Source organism: Mixophyes fleayi, chromosome 6 (assembly GCF_038048845.1).
Source record: "Mixophyes fleayi isolate aMixFle1 chromosome 6, aMixFle1.hap1, whole genome shotgun sequence".
Taxonomy (NCBI): domain Eukaryota; kingdom Metazoa; phylum Chordata; class Amphibia; order Anura; family Limnodynastidae; genus Mixophyes; species Mixophyes fleayi.
The window spans coordinates 150037192-150057820 of NC_134407.1; the positions used below are offsets into that span (position 1 = coordinate 150037192).

The following is a 20629-nucleotide window of genomic DNA, read 5'->3' on the forward strand; positions in this document are numbered from 1 at the left end:
GGATGTCACTACACCCTCCTGCATCTATGCAACAAGGATAATCCCAAAGAATAAAAACAGAGCATAGAAATAGAGCACGCGCCCAGCTGCTAGATCACGCCAGGATATGGCGTACCGCCGCGGCTCCTGACACTGAGACTCTGTATAACCTAAAGCAGGGACACTGGCTGGATACTGAGCATTGCTCCTGGTAAATGCTGATTGGTCTCCTTCTGACCCCCGCTAAGGGTTGCAGGACAAGGCTTGGTAGGTCACTGGCCGCCGGTGTCCCACCATTGATCTAAACTGTACCAAATTTATAATCTGGTTGCTATGAGCAGCACCTCCTTTTCTACCCAGTCACTTTCAGAATAGCATTTATAAACGTCATTATTGTGTCATGTACAGAGACACTGAACACAGTGAGGTTTAGCTCCCAGCTTTAGTTAGAAGGAAGTGACACACCAAGTGCTACAAGGTGGGAGGGGGGGGGGATTAATAAGAAGGGTAGAGAACAACCCCTTCAAGTCATTTGCCAAAAGGAAATCATAATGCAAGCCTGACATGTTACCTGGTTGTTGGTTGCAAAGTCAGCCATGTTTCCAACTCTACTCAAAATGGCTGATTCCTAAGGAAAAATAAACAGTGTGTTTATATAACTCTTATATGTCTCTGTACTTATTATACTGTACTATAGAGAGACACACAGAACTCAGTAAAATGATATAAATAATAATATAAGTATATAATTGAATGTATATATACACCAAACAAATGAAAATACAGTTTTGCAGTATGTAGGAGCAGATTGCATCAAAGGGATTATTTTGTGTCACTTAATATAACCCAGGGCTAATGGGTTATTGTCGGTGATAACCCTCCCCTAGCGATAACATTTGCCTTTGCATAGTGGAACAGAAAGCCCTAATCTGCAAACCTGCTCATGTATGTGCACAACAACAGAAAGTGGACCAGTGCAGCAATACATTAGCCTTACCACTCCTGGTAAGTATCACCTGAGCAGCTGAGTATCGCTCCCCTACCTTATACCCCTTTCTCACCAAAATACTGGGTGAGACACGGGATAATGAACACGGTTTCAACCAGTGTTGCAACCAATCACACTGCACTTTGGTCCCGGGTCGCCACCTTTCACACTGGACCCGTGTCTGCCCTGCATTTTCAAGTTGAGCATCTCCAATGACCTGCTTTTAACTGAACCCGTGTCAAATAACCCAGGAACCTTTCAGACAGCAACGTATCCGACTCAAACCCGGGAATAACCCTGTCCGCGACCAGGGTCGTGGACCTCTGTCGCACCATTCACACAGACACACGACCTGGGTTATTCACAAGTCCATGCCTCTGTGTGAAAGGGGTATTAGTAAGATTTTTTTTTTTGCTAAGTATCAATTTTAGAAAATCTCAAAGGTACTTGTTCTTCTGTCCTATCATTTGCACCAGCTACAGGGCGGGTGTAAGTACCAATTACTAGTGATGACAGCTGTGTATACATGCTTGAACATGTGTTTACAATCAGGAGCAACTGTAAAAATGCATTTTATGTACAGTAGACATTCATAACATCCTAATAAATGTATTTTATCGAAGAAGATAAAAATACTTTTTCTAATGTATTGTCATTAATGACTTTATTATTAACAGGTGACATTAACTGTATTTTTCTTCTTTGGCCGTTCTTTGGGACTTTATATTCCACATATATATCAGACATATCCTGCAGTGTATTGTATGTTAGAGCAGAGAGCACCTAGAGCCATATTCAATTAGACATATCTTCAGATTCGCTCCTTATTGAATACAGACATACATATGTCAGATTTACATGCATTTTAATAAAAACACAATTTACATAAGTTTTGTGCGCCTTAATGAACCAGGCCCACAATGTAAATAACCAATCTGAATTTAGGAGCTAAAACAAAATTGCTGCTAACAAGCAACCCTAATTCCACCTCACTTCATCTCACACATGACAATATAGAACAGCTAAATTACAACACCTCTCCTAGAACACAAAATATACCAGTGGTCTATCTCTACATTTGTATTCATTTTCACTACATAATCTACTGAATCTGTCACCACTGCCTGTGTTTTGTATTTATACATCAGCTTTGAGACTCTGTATAACCTAAAGCAGGGACACTAGCTGGATACTGAGCATTGCTCCAGGTAAATTACTGCACCTCACGTGATGGGTCTCCTCCTGACCCCCGCTAGCAGTTGCAGGACAAAGCTTGGTGGGTCACTGGCCGCCGGTGCCCCACCATTGATCTAAACTGTACCAAAATTATAATCTGGTTGCTATGAGCAACACCTCCTTTTCTACCCAGTCATTTTCAGAATAGCATTTATAAACTTCAATATTGTGTCATGTACTCAGCAAGTGTAATACAGAGACACTGAACACAGTGAGGTTCAGCTCCCAGGTTTAGATAAACGGAAGTGACAGGTTTAGATAAATGGAAGTGACACACCAAGTGCTACAAGGTGGGGGGATAAATAAGAAGGGTAGAGAACAAGGGGGGGGGGGGGGGGAATTAATAAGAAGGGTAGAGAACAAGGGGGGGAATTAATAAGAAGGGAAGAGAACAACCCCTTTAAGTCATTTGCCAAAAGGAAATCATAATGCAAGCTTGACATATTACCTGGTTATTGGTTGCAATGTCATTCATGTTTCCAATTCCACTCAAAATGGCTGATGCCTAAAGAAAAATAAACAGAGTGTGTTTATATTACTCTTATATGTCTCTGTACTTATTATACTGTACTATATAGAGACACAGAGCTCAGTAGAAAGATATAAATAATAATATAAGTATATAATTGAATGTATATAATAGAGATGGGCGGGCTCGGTTCCCCAAGATCCGAATACATCCGAATTTCGCCTATCCGAGTACCGAGCCTGCTCGGCTCGGTACTTTGCCGCCCATTCGGAATCGAAATCGAGGCAAAACGTCATCGTGACGTATTCGTATGTCTGAGCTCGGTTCTGGCGAGATTTGAAAAGCATAAATACACGCCTCCACAGCAATCCATCGCCATTTGACAGAGGGAGAGAGCAGGGTTAGGTGACAGGCTATATCAGCACAGGGACAGAGCAATAATTGGACACATTAATGTTTCTATTCTATACAATTCTAATATTAATACCAATTGTTAGAGCAGTAAGAGAGGAGGATAGAGGAGGCTTTTATTTCAATTTTTGGCACTCCAAGTGCTTTTGGGGTGTCCCATATTCCCCATTGTTTTACAATAATTTTTCTGGCTGTCAACAGTCATATTTGTCAGCAGTATCTAAAACAATATTTTGCACTCCAAGTGCTTTTGAGGTCTCCCATATTCCCCAGTGTTTTACAGTAATTTTTCTGGCTGTCAAAAGTCATATTTGTCAGCAGTATCTATCTAATACAATTTTGGCACTACAAGTGCTTTGGGCTCATTAAAATTGATTCAAAGCAGTCCACATATGAGCAGAATCAGCAACCCGGTTCTGTCACTAGTCCTGATGGTAGTGTTCCCAGTACATCATCTGGGAAAGACAATGTCAAAGTACATAGTCTTTTTAAATCAGGGAAAAAAACACACACCAAAAAAATATTACCGTGTTGAAGCGAAAAAGAAGTGTAACTGAGGAAAAGTTAACTGCCGATAAAAAAAAAATTGCCAACATGCCATTCTACACACTCATTGGCAAAGAAAGAATGAGGCCTTCACCTTTCTCTATTAGTGGCAGATCAAAAAATGTTACTGAGCCTTCTTCTTGTACGGTCATTCGTGACTAAGCAAGACCAGGTAATTTAGAGTCTAAAAGTGGTGCACAACTACTGTTACGCGTGAAAGCCGAGCTGCAAGAAAACAGTAAGGCATTAGAGGATAATGTATGCTCTGAATCAGAAATGACAACAATCCCTGTGGAGAGTCCATCCACCAGTGGTATGTCTAATCGTGAGCATTCTGTAAGTGACAGTGTACCCATAAAGATGGGGCCTTTCAGCAGTTCTGCTGATGTGTGCCTTAACAGCCCGAGTGTAGCCGGTGATACACTAATTGAGGATGCCACTTTGGAATTAGAAGAGGATGAGGGGGAGATTTGTGTAGGCGACGAGGGCACTAATGATGATGTTGATATTTAAGATACAGACAGATACCAAATTGCGTTTCTCAATTTCTATTTATATTCTAGACTCTATAACGGCTGAATAGTTTACTATTGTACTCCTAGTGGAGAGGGGATCTGATGCAGACAGATACCAAACTGCCTTTCTCAATTTCTATTTATATTCTAGACTCTATAATGGCTGAATAGTTTTCTATTTTACTCCTAGTGGAGAGGGGGTCTATTGCAGACAGCCACCAAGCTACCTTGGTCCATTTATTTTTTATATTGTTCAGTCTATGCAGGCTGCTTTTTTTCTATTCAACTACAAGTGGAGGGTGGGGGTGTCATAGACAGCCACCAAACTACCTTGGTCCATTTATTTTTTATATTGTATAGTCTATGCAGGCTGCTTTCTTCTATTTAACTACAAGTGGAGGGGCGGGGCTATAGAGACTGACACCAAACTGCCTTTGTCCATTTCAATTTATATTGTACAGTCTATGACGGCTGAATTTTTTAGTATTTTCTACAAGTGGAGTAGGGCCTAGAGAGACAGACACCAAACTGCCTTTTGTCCATTTCTTTATATATTTAACTATAAGTGTAGGGTGTAATATACACCCAAAGACAATGGCTGCATTGCCAATAGGCTAAGATGAAGAGGAAGACAATCAGGTCTGTGTGCACAATTAAGGACGGCCTACCAGGGATTAAACTGTTTTCTTCCTAATTTATTAGCTTTAGAATTACCTTACTTATCCAAGAAACAGGTGGAGCACTAAATTCGGTTATTTTATGCCCAAAAACATTGATTTTTAAACAAAATTGCAAAACAAAACCAAACAAAACCAAAACCAAAACCAAAACCAAAACACGCAAGGGCGGTTTGGCAAAACCAAAACACGACGGTAATTCAGATCCAAAACCAAAACACGGGGGTCAGTGAGCATCTCTAGTATATATACACCAAACAAATGAAAGTACAGTTTTGCAGTATATAGGAGCAGATTGCATCAATGGGATTATTTTGTGTCACTCAGTATAACCCAGGGCTATTGGGTTATTGTCGGTGATGACCCTCCCCTAGCGATAACATTTGCCTTTGCATAGTGGAACAGAGAGCTCTAACCTGCAAACCTGCTCATGTATGTGCACAACAACAGAAAGTGGACCAATGCAGCAATACATTAGCCTTACCACTCCTGGTAAGTATCACCTGAGCAGCTGAGTATCGCTCCCCTACCTTATACCCCTTTCTCACCAAAATACCGGGTCAGACACGGGATAAGAAACACGGTTTCAACCAGTGTTGCAACCAATCACACTGCACAGTGGTTCCGGGTATATCTCGGGTCGCCGCCTTTCACACTGGACCCGTGTCTGCCCTGTATTTTCAAGTTGAGCCCCTCCAATGACCTGCTTTTAACTGAACCTGTGTCGCACCATTCACACAGGCACACAACCTGGGTTATTCCCGAGTCCATGCCTCTGTGTGTAAGGGGTATTAGAAAGATTTTTTTTTTTTAGCTAAGTATCAATTTTAGAAAATCTCCTACTTATCATTAGGATGAGAACTTTAATAATCGATAAGTTCCATAATGTCAAAGTACTGTATTACAGTAGTTAAAACATTCTTTTACAAGGAATATCTATAGTTAGGTCAGGAAACTGAGAATATCTCTTCAGTGCAGTGGTCACTGCTCTTCATACCTGACAATCCTTGTTCCCCCCTTCTTCATTGTACGCAATGATTGAATGCAGAGGTTCATTTTCCATAGGAACCATGACTTTCTTTGTTTGTATTTTGCACAGCAGGAAACATAGTACTGTATCAATGAAATAAATAAAGCTAGGTGAATACTTGGAGGAAATGCAGCAGTAGGTGGCACTGGTAAAATTAGCCTTTAGAGGAGACAAGATAAGGTTGCAGGTTTGCAGTGTCAAAGAGAAACAAAAAACATAAAATCATCTCTCAAGAGAAAATGAGAAAAACAACACTACCCTCTGGTGGCTGAATCAATTTAAGCAATCGGACCAAGCTTAGTGTGTTTGTCGAGTATACTCATCCTGTTTGGCACACACAAGAAAGGATATTAAAAAAAAAAAAAATTGTACCACTTGTCACTACTTGCTAATATTAAAGCAAATCATTAATGTGCACATATCCATAATAGCAGATTTAAAATATAAGCAAGCGATGACATTGTAGCTGGTTGCTGTCTGGAAAAAGGTATTTTCTAGAATATCACAGTATATTGTAACAAAGGCATTTCCTGGAATCAAATGTGTCAGAGATATACATTAATGATGGATGTTGGGAAGGGCATTTTAACATCTCACAGGAGGTGTTGTTTATACTCGTAAAGTTCTCTGTCCACTCACAGTAGATTACACACCCAATTTTTATTTTTCATCTTTCCTCACTCAAGCTACAGTACTGTTACAATACTTCTATTACAACTATGAGAATGTCTGCTGAATCTGTCTCCTCTACCAACAAAGGATAGGAAGGAAAAAAAATTGAATTGCAAATAAATAGTAACAGTAATATACTAAAAGTCAGAGCTAAACAACAAGTTGTGGAACTACAAGTACCATTATGCCCTGCTGTATTTGTACAATAGCTGGAAAGCCGTGTGATGCTAAAGATTTTGTTAAATACTTTGTGGAACACACGCACAATGAATAAGTTACACAATGCTAGACATTCATTTGCTTTAATTTATTACAGCTTAAAGAATTAATGAAATACTCACTAAGAAACAATACAGGAACCAGCAGTAGTAGTGCAATAGCGCCTCCACTTAGAGATGGAGGATCCATCATTTTCGCGACACAGACCTCACCACCCAAGCAATCGCATACAAAGACTGTGAGGTTCTCATAGGAGACCATCCCTTGCCGGTCATATATTTCTAGGTGTAGGGTATGGTTGCCTTGGTAAGCACCTTTTTCTTTCTTAATATTGATCACATTATCTGAAACATAGACATTGCGTGAGACAAGGTAAAAGGGTGCACAAAAAACAATTCACACTTGCTGATAGCATCTGGGATGTGGCTTTATAGTAAGACATTTTAATAAGGTAGCTAGCACATCATTATCATCTATTTATATAGCAGTGGCTGATCCGGGGGGGGGGGGGGGGGGGGCGATCGGGGCGATCGCCCCCCCTAGCAGACACTTGCTGCCGACGGCTGCAGAGTATGTGCAGGTCCGTCCAGCCGTGACAGGCAGGGACAGTGTGCTGCCCGGCTGCTCTGATGCAGAAGCCCGAATGTGGGCACTTCCTAGTGAAGTGGGCAGAATTCGGGAGATTGCCACATTCGCCCGGGAGTCTGGGAGACTCTCGCAAAATGCGGGAGTCTCCCGGACATTCCGGGAGAGTTGGCAAGTATGGTTAAAATAGGGTACACATGACAGAGCATGACAGGTTCGTCGTACCCCAGGGCAACAAAAACAAATGATTCTGCCTGCTGTAAGTAATAGCTGAAAAGCATGGCCATTAAAAAAACAATGTCTGCAGAAAAAGTTGCACATGTACAAGTCAGTGAATTAGTATGAAAATATGTAAGGTATAAGGCTTGTAGATTTGGGCAACATTCAGGCTTCTGCATCAGTTTGGATAATTATAGGCATAACCCTTCTTACAATTGCACATGCAGTGTTATTTATAAAAAAAAAACACCTTTAACTGAATTTTATAACATAACTGAAGCCCTAATTTACAAAAGTATAACAATATTTTTAACTCAACATGCAAAAATATTCTAAAAAAGAGATAATGTTTGCATGACGACAGCTATGTAAAATGACAGATCAGCTCAGATGTATGTTTAAAAGGTACTTAAAAAAACTTTTTGGGATTGGTACTTTAAGCTGTGGTGTCCTAGTAATGAAGATCATCATTGAGCTTTACAGCTTCCCACTTTTGGAGGAGGCCCTACTAACTCTCTGGTGTAATGTAATAGCAGTGCTTATCAAGCTGACATTGCCTTTTTTTTTTTTTTTTTTTGTAGAATGATAGACCAGTAGATTGTATCTGTGATTTATCGTAAGTTAGAGGACAACTGAATGACTTAGAAATGTATTTAATTATAGAAAATACATTGATAGTAGTATATTTATTGTTGTGTTACTTTAGTAATCCGTTTCATTTTTACAGGCTGTAGCTGTAACTGCTGACCTTAAAATGGTTTAGCCTGTGCTCTTCACAGATTCTAATAAAAAGCAGAAAAATTCACATAACATTTATACAATGCATGTTGTTGATAGTTCTTTAATAACAAAATCTATTCAATCAATTTTTTTTCCAAAGTAATAAAAGTGTAAGTAGATAGAGTCTGATTTATGTGATAACAATGGAATGGTGCACGGACTGATGTGAGTGAGCTCTCTGTATAGCTCTGCGAAATTAGTGGTGCTATATAAATAGTTGCTGATGATGATGATGATGATGTTGCATGGATTCTAGCTACTGCCTAAAGACAATTAAATAACAAGTTGTTATGAAGAAACTACTGTAAGGTAACAATGTGAGATCAGAGCTAGAAACAAATTCCCCACTTCCAGCTCATATTATAAGTATCCAGGGTGGCCTTCACAGTGATTCCTCCTACAGCGATTGGAGGGGGCTTGTAGGGAATGTTCCCCTTAAGTTGAGCTATACAGAAAATAAAGCGTTAAAAAGTGTAATTCAATGAGGACTCTACCCGGAAGGGTTCCTTTCTGCAGGATTTTCCCTACCAAGTTACATATTTAACCTTTAGTGTTTGTAGGTATATCTAATTCTTCTAACAACCAGAGCCTCGGGTTTGTTAGCAAATGTCTTGCTGTTTATTACCTCTAAATTACCTTACTATGTGTCTGACATTCTTGGAGAAATTATTGTAATTCTCGGTAAGTCAGCTACCTATTCCACTCAAGTTTCATAATTATGTATATTCTTTTATTTATAAAGTGACAGACATTGTGCAATTGGAGCATGGGGGGAGGGTGCTACAAAGGCTTGCAAATTCCACCAAAAACTACAATTTTAGTTTTGGATGGAATGGCTTTTAACTTCAAAATTGATGAGTCATTAAATAGTAAAAAGGGTCTTCCTTATCAAATATGGTTAGAGTGGTGTAGCAAGATACAACAAAAAAGTGGAGAAGGGAACTAGTACTGTGTGTTTTGTTTACAAGAATGCTTGAATACATTTGTATTTTAAGCCGTGAGCCTGCTGGTCCATCTGTTATACTACTTATGACCCACTCTAAATCAGGCTCAAAGTATACAAAAAAAACAACTAAAGCTGAGAATTGCATACATAACATTATAGGTTGTACTAAGAAATCCAAAAGTCCCAGCGCAAACACATATCACCAGAAGAAATATATATATAATTGAGAGATTTAATATAAATCACATGACATTATATTATAAAAACAAACATATTAAAACAAATTAAAATATGCGATCAATGCACGTTGTGCATGAATAAACAAGAATCCAGACATCCAGATGGTAAGTGGCTCACATAAATTCAATTAGGGAGAAAGAAATATCCCATATGTATTGACATGCCAGGAATGTTCCGATATACTATGAGGACAATAAGCAGTTAGATTACCAGAGAAGATAGTTGCAGATATTGGGCGACTACAGCGAGGTAGAAAAAAAGTATGATACCTCTCACAAACTCTGCCTGTATTTACAGAGCGCGGCTCACCGGATTTAAACAATCAATGAACTCATGTGAGTATAGGTGCGCACCAACTGTCCGGACAGAGAGCAATGTCCTCAAACAAAGTTTCCTCAATAATCGGTTCCTATCTAGGCAATGAAAGATAGCCAGGAGTCTTTAGGATCCACAAAGGTAGATTAATTATTCAACACTGACGCGTTTCGTCTGTTCCCAGCAAACTTTTTCAAACCTCTATTATAGGTTGTACTGTGCAGTTGGCTATGCATACAGAATAAGAATTGTTATTGGGAATTGGGAATAGACCAAGGGGTAAATGTATTAACCTCCGGATTGTTAAACTCCCGCGAGTTCGCCGTCTTCAGCGCTTAAATTTAAAGCGGTGCTGCCTTGTAAAGGGAAACTTCCCTCTACAAGGCAGCGCCGCTTTAAATTTAAGCGCTGAAGACAGTGAACTCGCAGGAGTTCAACAATCCAGAGGTTAATACATTTTCCCCCAAGACAGTTATTTTGTACATGTAGAAAACAGAAACAGAACAGATACCATTAAAACCAGTTGTATTTGATGTTTGCAGCTAACGATACATAAACCAGAGATTAACCTGTAAAAACTGGGACTGTATTTTGCAAATCAGGAACACATTATTTACATATCTGAATGTTCAAGTCTTGCTCTTACCATTATAGTCTAGAAATTTAATGTGTTGCTTTTCAATGTCTTTGTCCAGGACCTGAATGTAGAATGGACCAGAGTAAGGGTCTAGATCTTTGTCAGCAATTGACGTGGACAGAAAAGCCTCTTGTTCATTTTCACAAGTTGTTAAATAGGGACTTTCCAACCTTGGCACATTGTCATTAATATCATTCAGGTTAATTATCATTGTGGCTATTCCTGTCATATTGGGGGAACCTTGTAACACAGAGAATTGAATATTTATTTCGGATTGTATGTTGCAAGAGAAATTGGCAGTTTTAATAATTAACATAGGTTAAATAAGGTTGTCTATAAAAAGTTTGCACAAAGGATATAGTCACACGATATGTTTTAATGCCACAATTTATTATTTCTTTTAAACCCATTTCCTAATTTATTTTTCAATCAGAAAGAACATCACAAGTAATATATTGGCAACTAAGAAGCTAATTGCAAAACATATCTCTTATTTTATTGGTTCACGATTTAACCATGCGGGAGGTCTTTATAAAGGACAAAACTATGAAGGTGCAGCATAAAATCAGCCATTGTGCCTAGATCTCCACCAAAGCCCATGGGTTTGCAGAACAATTTGGCTGCATTTGCAGAGAAACAGAAGTTTGCACTGGCAGCGGGTTGGTTGACGGTTCCTTTCTAAGAAGTGTTGAGAATAGGTGCTTCAAAGCACCTACTTATGTGGAGCAAGATTATTGAAAAGAGATAATGGAGTAGAGAGGGTACATTATTAGGAGTGCCACTTGCTGTATGGAGGTCGCTTGGCTATTTTATTTCCACAAAAGGGCTTAATTATTGCACCACATTTTGCACATTGATGTTGCACCTTTTCTGAAGAACGCATTTCTAGGTGAACGCCAAGCAGTGTAATAAAAGATTCCCATATAAAAGTGCCACATGTAATAAAAAAAAGTCCAGGTGACTCCCCGCTCATAATTATTTGAAATCATAAATTAGGTTAAACATTGAGCCTCAGGTAAATAACTGGGAAATATCCATTCTGTGTGAAATAGCTTGTAAGAAGAGGTTGTTTTATATACACAAACCCAGATTTTTCGCTTTAAGGCTCATGCATGGCATGATTGGAGAATATTAGGCATACAGGGTATTTAGGAAAGTCTTCTGCCCATCAGATGCTACCTATATTACAAACCCATTTACCTTGAAATATTGCAAATGGTGACTGGAGAATAGCAGTGACCATCTTTAGTGTTCTCAGACAAGTAAGCAATGTTATAGGTGCAAGGCACAACGGACTAGTCATATATGACTTCTTGCTTTGCTGTCTGCATTCAGAAAATCTTTCCATATGTTCTAATAGGTGCCCTTATAACTCGACCCATGCATATTTAGACTTCAATGCCTGAACAAAATAAACATGAACCTATACCCAGACTCACCATTATCCAAAGCCAGAATAGTCACAATATACTTGCTCTTTTTCACATAGTCTGACTCCCTGTCCAGTTCCCTTTTGGTTGTGATAACTCCGGTGTCTTCATCGATAGACAACCAATCTGCTGTGTCATTTTCTATAATGTACCTGAAAGTAGCATAGCGTGAATTTCCTAGGAAGGTAATCAGGCAGTCACATAAACATTTTAAATATAAACAATCAGGGGAGCCAAAACATAAATAAGATTAATATATAAAAATATAATACCGTAGAATATTGCAAAATTATACTCAAAACCACCTAGGTTGCACATATAAAATATTATATATTTATTAAAACATTACAGATTACTAAACACAATAAAACACAACCAAAAATAATGCTAAAAATATATTTTTAGTATTATTTATCATCATTTGAGTGCAGATAATGTAAAAAATGTTCCTCATCCACAAACTTCTCTATCCAATATATCATAAATGCTATTAGCAGGTTCATTTCCTTTACAAATCTGTCCCTTTTTCAATCCTGACATTAGTTATTTTCCATTAAATACTTACTTAATTTTATTTGGTGCAGCTATATCCGGGTCAATGGCGTGGACTGTTGTCAGCACAGTACCTGGCTGGATTGAATGTTCTTCCAGAGTTACAAAGATTGTTTGGGGTTTAAATATGGGAGCATCATTCATATCTATGATGTCAACTGAGATTTTCCCTGGCTCCAATGACTTCGCTGTCCGACCTTTGGGTGAATCGATTACCCACAGTCCTGTTGGGGTCTTCTGTAGGACTTTGCAGCTATACAGTGGTTCTTCATTTTCTACCATTATGTTGAGATTGTTCTGTATGTTATTTTCATAATCCAAAGGCTGTAGATAACAAAATAAACATAAAACATAATACATACATTTATGGGTTTACAAACATGAGCAGAATACTTGTGTTGTGTTTCAAATTGAATGTGAATGCTGAGTGAATACTGATTTTGATCTTTCTGCTGTACCACGTACGCCATCCACACAGAAAGCAATGAACTATGTGGCGCAGTAGTGATCACAAGGTAATAGTGTTTGCATCATTTTATGAAGGTTCTGTGTATTATATTGCTGTTCATGTGCACAGTATGCATGTTACGGCATATGAATAAAAACGCGTTCCTAAATGTTTTGCATTTGGTTGTCCTACTGGCTGTCATCTAGGACACCAATTGCAATATATTAAAAAAATGGGACAAAGGCCAGAGCCAATATGAACCAGGAATATAAAGGCATTCTTTGTGGACACCATGATCGCCCTATGGATCTTTCAGCTAATATATTTTCCTCTAATACCTATGCTACCTCAGTTCTTAAAACAAAGTCAAGAGAGAAGGTGCTCCTGTAGTCCTAGTAGCACCACATTGGCTAGGAAGAGCATGGTACACCAACACTTTAAGCATGGTGGTAGCACCATTCTAGAGACTTCCTCTATGAAATTAACTTCTAAGACAGTGTCTCTTTTACTATCACTACTTAATTCAGGTGACATTATCAGGGTGGCTGTTGAGCCAATAATTCTGAGGAGGACATTCAAGCCATGATTAGAGCCAGAAAGCCAATGTCCGCGAAAATAACCGCAAAGTGTGGAATGCTTATAAAGCTTAGTGTGAGTGTAAAGAGGTACACACTTGTTCTTTTATTTTGGCACTTCTATTGTCCTTCTTCCAGGATGGCCTGAGACTGACTTCCCTGAGGTTCCAGTATCAAAATTTCATCCAAATCAGGACATTGTTAGACAAAGTCTTGATCTGTGTAGACGGAAGTTCTATTTTTTTGGGATGAGCAAAAGTGAGGCTTGCCAGCTACAAAACAAACTGTTGTCAAATAGATTAAGACTATAATTTGACAGTCTTATTTTTCCACAAAAAGACCAGTTCCAGAGAACATTACAGCTCATTCTATCAGATCTGTGAGTGCTTCATCTGTCGAGCAGTTGTGTCGGGTAGCAACCATGTCCTCCTTTCATATTATTACAAAATTCTACCGTTTCAATGTGTTTGTGTCCAAAGAAGCTAGCTTTGGATGGAAAGTTTGCACACAGCTGTGTCTCAGTGTACTCTCAACTAGAGGCAGCTTTGGAACGTCCCCAAGGTAGCAGTGTCTACCATAGTAAATGGAAGAGAAAATAGTTTTTGTATATTTATGTTAAAACCATTCCTCTAATTCCGTTAGAGGGGCACTGTGTTCCCACCACTTTTTACACTCTGTGTTAATCCTGAGTGTGATTGGTTTAGAATGTTACTTGATTTCTGGTCCTTTATGCTATATACTACGGAACGTTGTTAATTAAAATCTGAAGATCCATTAACTGAGGGGTATATAAGTGGAAGAGCTTCATTAAAACTGTTTTCAAAAATTTGAAGTGCCTATTCCAGCATGAGACCTCTATACCCTAGGTAGCGATGTCCTCCAAGTGGAACCAGAGAAATGGATTTAATGTAAGTATAAAAAAAACCCTCTTTTTTAATTTGTCTGTTTGCATATTTGATTGTGCCAGTTTTATAAATGTTTTATTTATATTCACTCAGCTTCTTGCCAATCAAAATGTGGAATTATTGATGCTCTAAACTTAAACTACAGTAAAAAGGCAGAGGTTGTCATTTACAAAACTAACAAATGTGGTAAGCAGCATATTTTACATGTGCAATTTACCATAAATTTTACTGTATTGTAAACAATTGCATCATCACATCAATCTGTGCTTATCAAGGTGGGCATTTTTCACAGGTAGATTGTCCACTCACTCAGGAGTTTGAGAGATTTCTCCCTAATTGAGGAGAGTAGGCAATTATGACAGAGGAGATCACTGATTTTTATAGCCTGGAAGACTCAAAAAGTATACAGAGTAGTAATAGGAACAAGTTGGGGAAGGGGGGGATAAAACACTCTACTTTCCTCTGCTCTCTTCTATCTCTGCTCCAACATGTGTACAGCCCTGTGCCCCAAGACTTTTCAGTAATGGCAATAAAGGTTAGTAGGGGGTAAATGTATCAATGTCCAGATTCTTCAACTCCGGCGAGATCGGCGTCTTCAGCGCTTAAATTTAAAGCGGCGCTGCCTTGTAAAGGGAAACTTCCCTTTACAAGGCAGCGGCGCTTTAAATTTAAGCGCTGAAAACGCCAATGTCGCCGGAGTTGAAGAATCCGGACATTGATACATTTACCCCTAGGTGTTCCTTTTAAAGGACAAGGCCACGGTTAGCCTCCTTAGCAATGCAGAGGCTCTGTTCTCTAGCAGATGCACTGCAGGCTTCTATAGCTGCTGCTCTGTAGCTTTGCATTGCCTTGTCAGTGAGTTTTTGTATTTTTGATAATCCCGACCAGTCTGATACGTACAACCAGTCTGATACGTGCTGTTTGCTGCAAAGTAAAACTCCGATAACCACATGTGGTTAATGGTGAACGTGTTGGACTACATGCTTGCTGTGGTTCCATGCTACCCAAATTTGGTGGGTGCCACGTCCAATTGGATAGATCGCAATACTATAAGGTAAAGTTACTCCTAAGCTTGTAGCATGGAGCACAGCAAGTATGTACATTATGCTGGAAGCATGGAACAAGCAGCAGCAGCATTGGTTTAAGACATTAACATTAGTGTGAGTCATCTTTTTAAGGGCCTGACTCACAGTTTGACACATTTTGCACCCCCAAACATAAGCGTAGTTTGAATTGCAGGTATGTCAAGATACATGAAGTGCAAAACATAGCAGTATGTCTACATAAAACGTACGCCAGGCATACAATTGTGTATATTTATGCCCCACAACAGAAAGTTGCAGCTGATCAGTGTAAATACAGAAGTCACATTACCCTAAGTCATACACAATACAATGTAATGAAGTGTCATGTACACAAGAGAGAATAATGTCTTGAGAGTGTTAGTGATAAACGTGAAAGTTGCATATTTAATATAATATGTAATAAGATAAATTGCATCTCCATGAGAGTGTGCTGCACTTGCACTTACGATTATTTGCCCCGTTCCTCCCCTCCAGACGTAAGGGGCTTTAGGTCAAAGACGCACAAATCTAAATACAGATGCACTTTGGTGCAGTATGCAATTGTGTATATTTACGCCACAAAAAATTTTACTTTTGTCAAACTATAAATGAGGTCTTCATTTTTACTTGAGGGTACTGAAAGGAATACGGACTCCTAGGAGAGTTAAAGTAGTGCATATGGCTGAAATAGTGAGAAGGAGAGGACAGCAGTATATAATGAATGGAAGCTATTTGCTTTATGCGAGTGAACAAGCTCTTGGGTCACTGTAATTTAAGAATAAGTCTGAATAGGGGGGTATGAAACATTAAAGCAGATTCGTCTCTAACCCATACTTGCCGTCTTTTCAAAATTCTCCTCCGGGAGCTCCTAGAGGAGAGGTCATATGACACGGGGTAGGAGTTGGCGTAGCGCCACCAAAGCCCCGCCCCCTGCTAGGAAATACCAAAAGTCACAGCATTTTGTAGCAGGGTCTGGGCTTAATTACGTGAAATTGCATCTTTAAGCCCCGCCTACATCAAGTATGGAAGGATGCCTACTCTTCCAGGGGACCGGGAGGGCTCCACGAAATTCGGGAGCCTCCCAGAAATTCCAGGAAAGTAGGCAGATATGTAATGTGAAATGTTTCCAGTGAAACACACTATGTGACTATACATGTACTCCTTTTTACATAAATATTTTTTTGTAAGTGTACCTTCACCAAAGTCAGAATGCCTTCATTTGTCTTGGGATCTGTTACAATTTTGTAGTTTTCATCCTCATCACCTCCTACGATAGAGTATATTGCTCTCCATGCAGGGGTAAATGGGGTATCTCCATCTGTTATGCCGATTCGCAAAATTGTTACATTCGCTTCATGTTCAGGTACCTTGGTGCTAATCTGTAGAGGAGAAAACATTTTAGAAGCCTAGAAATGTTTTTAAAGAGCAACTGATGCTTACACATGTTATAGCTAGACATTTTTTGTGCTAAACCCAAGTTCATGAGCCTGCAACATATCAGTTAACTTAGAACCAGTGATAACACTGAGGTGAGATATGTCACAGGAATGTTATTGGTTCCAAATGAAGTGATACGCAGCATTCTTATTGTCCAGTCTACAAAATAGCTGCCTGACAAGTACATTTTGATATCTTAAGAGAAAAACTGTACTTATGAAGGACAAGTTCCAAAAAAATGTGCATCTACCTGTGCACTTGAGTGCTGCCATTTCTGCCTTTCGGGCCAGATTCATTAAGGGATGTAAACAGTGATTTTGTACGTACAATCCGTAAAATCACTTTGCACATGCTCAGAACCAGACCATACGCCATAGAATGCAGCCATGTTCAATTCATCTTCAAGTGCAAAGGACGCTTACTACAGCCTACGATTTCAGGAAGGAAACAGGGTGGGGAAGTTAGTGTACAGTAAGGGTGTGTCAATCTCGAGCAGATGTAGCAGCGTCCGATTCAAGCTCTGGGCATCTCTCAGGTACTTGTTTTTCAGCTGTATCACTCGTTCCCAGGGCCGCCTTCAGAAAAAAATCGGGCCCCCCCCCCCCCCATGAGCCCCTCCCACCCCATGAGCGGGCCCCCCCCCCCCCATGAGCCCCCCCCCCACCCCATGAGCAACACATACTTACCTGGGGCCTGCCACTGGTCTCCGCTATTCTGTCTTCAGCCTGGCTGTCACCGTGACAGCCAGGCACCAGGATCCGATCGCAGGGGTGGAGGAATCATTCCCCCTGCGATCATGTGATCTGTCACAGGCAGAGCACATGATCGCAGGGGGTTTTGTTATTAATCCAATTTTGAAAATTCAGCTTTTTTTCGCGGGAGTTTCATCTCGCAGATGTATTAAAGTGAAATTTACTGTCAAAATCGCTATTTACAAAATCAATACAGATGAAAGTCCCGACTGTTTGCCACTCTTGCTATACAAATCTCAAATGTATGAAGCTGCGATTAAGCAAACTCTCCTAAGTTTGCTCTAAAAATCGCTAAATACAATATGCTGCATCCTAGCAGCATGATTAGTAAACACATCACTGTTACACTGCCCTGTCTATAGAGTTGGAGCTCTGGCAGCTGTCAAAAGTGTAAAAATAGATACAATTTGAAGAAAAAAAAGGCCTGTGGTCCCCCTTGGCCGGCCACTATTAACCCTAGTGCTGCCAGCGTACTGCTGGATGCGTGAAAATCAGGGAAAATATTGTGTGTGGTCCCCCGATTTTCACTCAACCAACACTAAGCAAACCAGCCTGGGGTGGGTGGCACTATAGCAGGGGGACACGCGACAGGGGTCCCCCTGCCATAATGACAACCAACCCCAGGCGGTTCAGCCTGTGGTTGAACCTTGACCTTGATAATGCCTCTGGATTTCTAACAGTCTCTTTAAAATAAATGAAAGCTCAGATCACGCAGTGACTGTAACAAAGAGTAGGCCTTACTTATCCTCTAATTCTGCGTCACGACTTGCGTCCAATCCGGATAAGTTATGTGGTTTTAAAGAAGGTGTTGTGGTTTTGTAAACATTTTGTTTTGTTGAACTACAGGTCTCAGACAGCCACAGGTGTCAGGGCATGTTGGCACTTGGGCAGCATAGTGGCTATATATATATATATATATATGTGTGGCTAAGTGGTTAGCACTTCTGCCTCAAAGCGTTTGGGTCATGAGTTCAATTCCATGGCCTTATCTGTGAGGAGTTTGTATGTTCTCCCCGTGTTTGCGTGAGTTTCCTCCAGGTGCTCCGGTTTCCTCCCATACTCCAAAAACATACTCAGGGGTGCACGCAGGGGGTGTTTCTGGTTCTCCAGAAACACCTCCCCTCTGTGAACAAACGGGCACTAAACCATGCCCCTACCAGCAGCACTGTACTGTCAAAGAAGCATTGCGGACGCTTCTTTGATAGCGCCGCGGCTGCTGTACATTACAGCATTGCCAAACTGGAGCTGCGCGCATGCGCGACCGTATGCGCAGCAGCTCTCTCTCTATATTTTTTTTGGGGGGGGGAGGAGGAAACCCCCCTTAAAATCCTGCGTTTGCACCTTATACTGGTAGGTTAATTGACTGCTATCAAACTGACCCTAGTCTGTGTATCTATCTGTGTCTGTGTGTAGGTTAGGGAATTTAGACTGTAAGCCCCAATGTGGCAGGGACTGATGTGAGTGAGTTCTCTGTACAGTGCTGTGGAATTAGTGGTGCTGTATAAATAAATGGTGATGATGATGATGGTTCTCCCTGGCTGCCATGGGTATGCACCAGCATGCCCATACTGTTTATGGAGGCCAGGCTGGCTGGGACTTGTAGTTCCACAAAACAAAATGGCGTCTGTCTGTTTTTTAACCACTAATTTGCCATTATTACCATAGACCCACCACCCAGGGGTGTAGGAAGAGCCCTAGTGCTTTCAGCACTGGGCGGGTGTCCTAGAGGGGGGGGCAATTAATTTTTTTCAGCAGGCCCCACTCCCTAGGGAATCCAGCCCAGCGTTGAACAGCTTGGGGTTGGTTATAGCAGGGGGACCTCTGCCATGCATCCCCTTGCTATAGTGCCACCCACTCCGGCTGGTTTGCCTAGTGCTGGTTATGTGAAAATCGGGAGGACCCCACGCAAATTTTTCCCCGATTGTCACGCAAGCAGCGGTAGGCTGGCAGCACTACGGTTAATAGTGCTCGGGTGTAGGGACCCCACGCTTTTTTTTTTTTACTTTTATTATTTTTTCACTTTTTAACAGCTGACGGACCTCCGGCTGTATAGACAGGGGCAGTGTAACAGTGATGTGTTTAGTAATCACGCAGCTAGATGACATCACCGGAGGGTTAGATAAACACGGGAGTGTTTGACATCGCAGCAAATTGCCAGATGACCAGCGATTTTTAAGATCAGAGTAAAAATCGCAGATTAATACACCTGGCGACTTGAGGATTAAAATCACGGGTTATCACCCGCAATTTGCTGCGATTTTAAAACGCTGAAAAAAATCGGACCTTGATACATTTACCCCTATGTGTAGAGAGGCGGAATGAGGGAGGGAATGGACGGGTTGGTGTAGCCCGAGTATATTAAGGGCGTGTTCACGCACCTTACGTACCTATGTACTATGTTGAGGAAGAAGCAACCGCAGATACACCTCTAGAAGGTGAATCTGTTGTGGCTGTTTGCCCCCTGGAAGATATAAAGCATGGGATCCCCCCAAATTGCTAATACCAGCACTGGGATATGCCAGCTGGGCTAGTGGCACTAAAAAAATAACCAGTCCCATGTTGATAGCACTAGGGCTATTCCCAAACTCCTTGTGCAGTGTTTTTGGGTTATTTAGTAAAAGTTAATTTTTCATTTTGTCCAGGGTGTGCTACAGTTCCCAGCATGCCCTGGCCACCATTACGTGGTTTTATGTTGCTTCCAACTCTACATCAGGCCCTGAGACTACACTGTGTGTGCAAATATACTTCAAGGTATTAATCAATTTAGAGACACATCCAGACACATAATGAGGAAATAATGACTCAATTTTTCCATTACAATTTAGTACAAACCCTGCAGCCACATACAAGATAAATGAACACCAAAAGGTCTATCAAATAATTCCTCTTGTAATGTATTTAATTATGAGAATGTGTTTGTTCGGCTCCTGTATCAGGATAAGTCCAAAACTAGTCATATCATGTGACTGCATTTGCTTTTAATCAGTGAATCTTAAAACAAA

At 40.4% G+C, this 20629-nt stretch overlaps 1 protein-coding gene across 1 annotated transcript in view; it reads right to left on the bottom strand.

The window, feature by feature from the left end:
• The window catches only part of LOC142095361 (cadherin-like protein 26), a 111599-nt gene that overhangs the window by 14934 nt on the left and 76036 nt on the right, over positions 1-20629 (bottom strand). The window contains exons 9-16 of the mRNA XM_075178312.1: positions 16632-16817; positions 12460-12770; positions 11904-12046; positions 10474-10704; positions 6865-7086; positions 5819-5934; positions 2652-2708; positions 551-607 (exon numbers count right to left, since the gene is read on the bottom strand). Coding sequence (XP_075034413.1) covers positions 551-607; positions 2652-2708; positions 5819-5934; positions 6865-7086; positions 10474-10704; positions 11904-12046; positions 12460-12770; positions 16632-16817 — 1323 coding nt within the window. The remainder of the gene's footprint in view (positions 1-550; positions 608-2651; positions 2709-5818; positions 5935-6864; positions 7087-10473; positions 10705-11903; positions 12047-12459; positions 12771-16631; positions 16818-20629) is intronic.